Source organism: Trachymyrmex septentrionalis, unplaced genomic scaffold (assembly GCF_001594115.1).
Source record: "Trachymyrmex septentrionalis isolate Tsep2-gDNA-1 unplaced genomic scaffold, Tsep1.0 scaffold155, whole genome shotgun sequence".
NCBI classification, from domain to species: domain Eukaryota; kingdom Metazoa; phylum Arthropoda; class Insecta; order Hymenoptera; family Formicidae; genus Trachymyrmex; species Trachymyrmex septentrionalis.
Window position 1 is genome coordinate 106,044 of NW_017304705.1, and position 5,977 is coordinate 112,020.

At 45.6% G+C, this 5,977-nt stretch overlaps 2 protein-coding genes across 2 annotated transcripts; both read right to left on the reverse strand.

Annotated features, from left to right (window-relative positions):
- Nucleotides 1-666: 666 nt before the first annotated feature.
- Nucleotides 667-1,192, reverse strand: LOC108745884 (putative uncharacterized protein FLJ37770). Its single transcript, XM_018482287.1, has 2 exons — nt 938-1,192; nt 667-834 (listed from the first exon to the last, which is right to left on the reverse strand). Exons 1-2 carry the CDS (start codon nt 1,190-1,192, stop codon nt 667-669), a joined length of 423 nt encoding a protein of 140 aa, XP_018337789.1.
- A 1,517-nt stretch (nt 1,193-2,709) lies between these two features.
- LOC108745885 lies at nt 2,710-3,894 on the reverse strand. The gene is made up of 2 exons (XM_018482289.1): nt 3,876-3,894; nt 2,710-3,083 (listed from the first exon to the last, which is right to left on the reverse strand). Exons 1-2 carry the CDS (start codon nt 3,892-3,894, stop codon nt 2,710-2,712), a joined length of 393 nt encoding a protein of 130 aa, XP_018337791.1.
- Nucleotides 3,895-5,977: the final 2,083 nt, after the last annotated feature.

Consider the following 5,977-nt stretch of genomic DNA (forward strand, 5'->3'; position numbering starts at 1 on the left):
CGGCGGGTGCTCGGATTCCCGTCACGGCTTTCAGGGGATAGTGTTCCCGTTCCCGGTCGACTCCACGTGATTCGCTCTGTGGTAACTCCAGCGAGGAGCTGATTGTAGAGTTGCCAATGGGCTCCACAGTCGAAGATTCTATCGTTGACGAACATGCAAATAAGGATTGGAGGGTTGTAAAGACTCCGAGTCAGGCGAGGGTTATGACATCGAAGTCAAGACTTCTCGCGCTGAGGATCATTTTGGCGAGGCTGGACCTTTATTCTGACAAAGAGGACGGCAGAGGGTCGGGATGGACTCCTGGAGCTGGAATGGGCGCACTCTCTTGGGAGCTGCCGCCCATGCGATTGCAGGCCTTCGGGTCTTTTGCACGCTGGGGAATGATTCCAAAGTAATAAGTGACGTTATTTTATCAAAAGAAACGCGAATTAAGATAATGGAGGAAGACATAGTGAATTCTCCGATGTCGGTTGCGGACACGGCTCGGATATTTACGGACGACAGGGCCGAGAATGCCGATCTCGACGAATCCATATACGAGGTTTGATAAAAAAATAATGGGAATTTTCATTTTTCTCAAAGAATCTTTATTTATTCATCAATATCAATTTTGTCCCCTTCAAAGTAATCCCCCTCAGATATAATACACTTGTGCCAGCGCTTTTTCTAATCTTCGAAGCACTTTCGGAATTCACTTTTCGGTATGGCGTTCAGCTCCTTCAGCGATTCTGTTTTTATTTCATTAATGTTGGCAAAACGTCGTCCTTTCAGAGTTCTCTTCAGCTTCGGGAATAGAAAGAAGTCACAGGGAACCATGTCCGGTGAATACGGTGGCTGAGGCAAAATAACGGTTTTGTTTTTTATCAAAAAATCACGAATAAGCAGTGAGGTGTGAGCGGAAGCATTATCGTGATGCAATTTCCACGAGTGGTTTTGCCAAAACATCCGAAAAAATTGCTTGGCATGAGCCGAATGATATGCCGACATCATCAGCAACCTCTCTGATAGTGATTCGGCGATTTTCCAGAATCATTTTCTTCACCCGTTCGACGTTATCGTCGGTTATTGATGTGCTAGGGCGTCCAGAGCGATCGTCATCTTCAACGTCTTCACGGCTCTTTTTGAAACGTTTGTACCACTCGTAAACTCTTGTTTTACTCATAGTAGACTCACCAAAAGCCACAGTCAACATTTCGAATACGGTGCTGCACTTTATTCCATTTTTCAAGCAAAATTTAATATAGATTCTTTGATCCATTTTTTCCGAAAGTAAAAAATCGCCGAGCACACCAAAACACGTATAACCTTTTCGATTGTCAACAATAAACTAAACATTCAAAATAGATGCAAATGTCAACATATACGTCAGAAACATGTGTACGAACAAGATGAAAAAAAAAGTTGAAAATCGGATTTATACAGCCCGCGAAATTAAAAAATTCCCATTATTTTTTTATCAAACCTCGTACATCCCTTCGGACTCGTACGAGACGCAGTCTATGCGAGGGAAAAGGGGCCGTAAGCTAAAGGGCAGTAATGTCGTTGATTCGCGGTCTCTTTGTCTGCCTCGCGGACGGACATCGAGGACGATGATCTGGATAACCAAAAGGTCGGAGAGAGCTTTGTGAAGATCGTAAAGCGTAGTTTTAGTCCTCAACTAAGGCAGTGAAGAAGAGAAAGAGACTCGTTAAGTTCTCTCTTGATAACTTGCTGAATTCGGAAAAAGGCCGGAGGAAGTCACATCTCTTTTTCCGGAGATGTCTCCTAGGGCAGTCGTGGCCGAGACGTGACATACAGGTTTCAGCAGTGCATTACCACGATGAAGGATGACCTCAGGAAGTACAATATCGTGGGAATGCACGTTGCAAAACAGGCTATACAAAAGTTTGCGGCGGACTCAATTAGAACCAGAGGCCCTAGAGGAATCGTAAAGGAATTCGAGAGGGAAATCGTGCGGCTTCGCAAGAAGCTGATATCAGGACGGACCGGGAGGAAATTAGGTCTCTCCACCGAGAGATGGGAAGGGTCCGTGCCTCGCTCGTGAGGAATAACTTCGTCATACAGGTTAGGGACGTCTCGATGTCTGATGTGGAGGATTATGATCGCCGAGGAACGGTGATGGAGGAGGTGACGACGGAGTCCCACAGATGAAGCGATAGGAGGCTGGCTAGGGGGGAAAGTTCTGAACAGAAGTGACAAGCCGATATGGTAACAAAAAGAGAAAGAAAAGGAAGCGCAAGAGGAAAATTTTTCCTGACGCTCCTTCCTCTTGTTGCTCCTTCTGGGCGTTCCGCTATTGCAGATGCGGGTGTACGGAATAGTGATGCTGCAGACCGGGGGGGCTGGTCCTTTAGCCCCCCCCCCGATCTCCGCGGTTTCCAGTTCGTACGAATGTCCGGCACGATCTGGTATGTCAGCGTATCCGGACGCCTAGAGCGGCAGCCGTTTTAATTAGGTGTGATGAGGATGTACGCTAAAATCGTAGGCTTGGCAAGGAGGAAGTTCGACCTTGCCGATCTTGAAATTGTGAATACGAGGATATGTAAAACCCAGACGAGAGGAGTATCCTCATGGAAATTCCCGGCAAAGGATTGAGGACCAAAGCTGATGTGCTCATGGAGTGGTCGTCAAAAGGGACGTTTATCTCGCCTCACAGTGGGATAAAAATCGAAAAAGGTGGACATGAGCATGTAACATTGAAAAATCGTCTCAAAAATCTTTACTCGGGGGTTTTTGGGGCGCTGAATTCAAATGTGACAATATTTTTCTAGAAAATAAAATTGCTGCTGCAGTTGATGCTTTTTGATCATTGAACACAATGGAACCATTTAACCATTCCTGATTTTTTGCTCTAAATCTGCTCTCTGTTCTCGCCGATTCTTTCCATAAAGTGCGAAATCGATACAACAAATAGGACACACTTTTCTTCTCTTCTTCCGATAAATAATATTTCCGATTCGCTTTTTTGGAAACGTAGTTTTCCACTACTTCAAGAGTTTTTGTTAGTTCGTTGTTCAATAAGTCTTTCAGAATGATGAATAGTTCACTTCTCTGAATGGATATCTTCTCGTTAGACCTCATTTCTGAAAAAAAATCAATATTACATTACTCATTATAGAAATAATTAAAAAATTATCCATTTTTGCCATATATTGATTTTTAAAAAATTAATTATATATTCTTGAAATTTTATTATTTAGGTTATACACTCAATTCACTTTTTTAATCGATAGTCTGATTCGTAAATAGCGACCCCGAAAACCCCCCAGTAATGATTTGGTAAATATTTATCAATTTTTTAAAATGTTTGGCCGCAATATTGGATCCGCCATTTTGTTTTTCAAAATAAAATTGTCAGATTCGAATTCAGCGACCCCGAAAACCTAAAAATCAGATATATCTTCTTGATTAACAACATACATAAAGATTTATCGACATTTCAAAATTTTTTCCGCCATATTGAATCCCCCATTTCGTTTTTGAAAAAAATATCATCAGATTCGTAATCAGCGACCTCAAAAACCCCCAAGTAACCATTTTCAGCAACATTCATTAAAATGGAATCAATTTTTTAGTCATTTATTTTACATGTTCTTTATATTTTGCATATTTATGCATGTTTATAAACCAAGTAATGTAAACAGCGGGGTTGCAGGTTGTTGCAGCTAATTCCTTCGCGAATTCAAAGTTCAGGGGTTATTAAACAATTTCCCGTGTCATCCATTGATCGAGTGAAGTCGAGTGGTAAACTTTTTCATCAATGTTTACTAAATTTTTTGCATATAAATGACAAAAACATAGGTTCACTTAATTATTTATAAATATTTACTGGTTAGTAATTAAGAAATTATAATTTTTCGTTAAATTCTACATACCTTGCTGAGAAGAATCCATATAGCGACTTTTCAATATCTACTTTTATCGAGAAATGCACACACTTTCACTTTTCGGTCGGAACTGCACATGTTTTCGTTCTCGACGCGTCTCCTCCAACGGTCAACTTTCGAATGGCCCTATGCAATGCTGTGCGGCATGTAGCGCTTGAAAACCGGTTTTCTTTATACTTTGGGGTTCCTAGAAACGGTCGGGACACATTGCAGCGTTAAACTAGAACCTTCGATTTTCGGCAAATGGCCAGCTTTTTACGATTTCATCCCACTGTGCGCCTGTGCGCACTAACCAACATCCGTCTGGATATCGTCTGGTACACGCGGCGCGGTCCATTTAGGCTCAATGTTCCGCTGACGCCGCAGTCCGGGTGGCTCAGGTATGTATTCTCCAGGAGAAGTTGACCCTTGGTTGGTCATCGGCGCGGGTGGTTATCCTTAAGAGGAGACCCGTCCGCTGTTTCCGGTGTCTGGCCAAGAGCCATACGCAGCAGCGGTGTCCGTCCTCCGTAGATTCGCTGTTGCTTTAACTGTGACGAGCTGGGTCATATATTGTTGACGGACGTTCCTCTTGTAAGGGGCGTCCCGTCGGCCACAAGATAGGAAGTTCGTTCTGTGTAAACGTCAGGCCGCGAGTGCGGCCAATGCGCGAAACAGATGTTACCCGGGAAACTACGGTCTCCCCGGATAGCGATTCGGCGCATACCGTATAGGTGTCGGCTTCCGGAGAGGATGTTACTTCTCCGGATAGCCTGGCGGCGAAGTGCCTCTGCCTTAGAGGGCTCCCTGTGTATTATGGGTGAGTCTCTCGAGGGTGGAGTTAGCGCCACCCGCGCCATTGGAAGCCCCGTCTTCGCTCGAGGGAGGGGGGGGGGGTCTTCCGCCTGCTGGGAAGCTGCCTAGGCGAAAGTAATTTCGCCTTAACAGCGTGTCGCTCCTACGCCAACAAAGCGTGGGGCATTGGCGGGGGGGGAGGTGAACCAGACCCACAGCTGATGTATTTTGGCTGGGTCATAATAGCTCCCCTCCCATCAACCGGCGGATAAACTTTGGCCTTCGCGCTGACGTGCGCCTATCTGCCGGGTTACTCCGGGTCGATGCGAGCCGGCGCGGGAGCAGAAAACGGCGAGCAGCTACTAGGCGCATGGTGTGGTCTCGTTTCCGTGTTGCCCGGTAAGCCTCGCCGTTTGCGAGGCTGACGCAGGTCTGAAAAAAATGTTAACGCGTTGTCAAATCCGCGTCACCAAAGTAGGACACAGGGCGGTTTTTAGTTGGTAGGCGGTTCTGGTTAGTAGGTTGATGCTTTTGGGACGTGCTCAACTTTTGTTGGGTATGTCCATTGGATACCTTCTAGGGCCAAACATATCCTGGAATCCAATATGTCTCGATGTCTGATCAGGAGTATCTATAAAAATTTTCCCCTCTTACACACAAAGAAAAAGGCGATGGAATACTTCCAGATGTCTCCTTACCTAGCCGCTTAGTGAACGCTTCTGGGAGAATATATTGTTGGTTTACATCAACCGAGATGGTGCTGAGTGCGAGATGACAGTCTCGTGCGGGGTCTCTCAGAGATCTGTCTTGGGACATCTGCTTTGGGGATCTGGCATACGACTCCATCCTTCGCACTGCCCACTCGCCGAGAGCTGAAGTAATGTGTTACATGTTACAGTGGTGCTCGCGGCGGGAGATGACTGGGGACAGGCAGTGGAGACGCATGCCGCGCCACCGCATCGTAGGCTTTATAACGGACCTGGGACTGGAGGTGTCTCCCAAGAAGACGGAAAACATTTTTCCATAACGGGAGGGGCGGAGTGTCGCCTTTCTTCTGGATCCTAATTGGAACTGTTCGCGTTAGGCTGACCCCCACGATCAGATATCTGCTCATTCTCGACGGCCGATGGGAGTCCAGTGAGCACTTTACACCAGAGTAGGCAGAATAGCGAACGCGTTTGCCTGTCTGATGTCCAACCTGGGTGATCCGAGTGCTTCTGTATGTAAAATGTACACGAGCGCCGTAATGTCTTGCATTTTATTGGGTGGTCCGGAAAATCCGTGCGGATTTTTTCATTGATTTTTCAAAAGTTTTT

Coding starts and splice junctions, on each gene's coding strand:
- LOC108745884 (XM_018482287.1), bottom strand. CDS start 1,192: ATGTTGACTGTGGCTTTTGGTGAGTCTACTATGAGTAAAACAAGAGTT. Junction 835..937: donor CAATTTTTTCGGATGTTTTG/GCAAAACCACTC, acceptor ATTTTGCCTCAG/CCACCGTATTCACCGGACAT.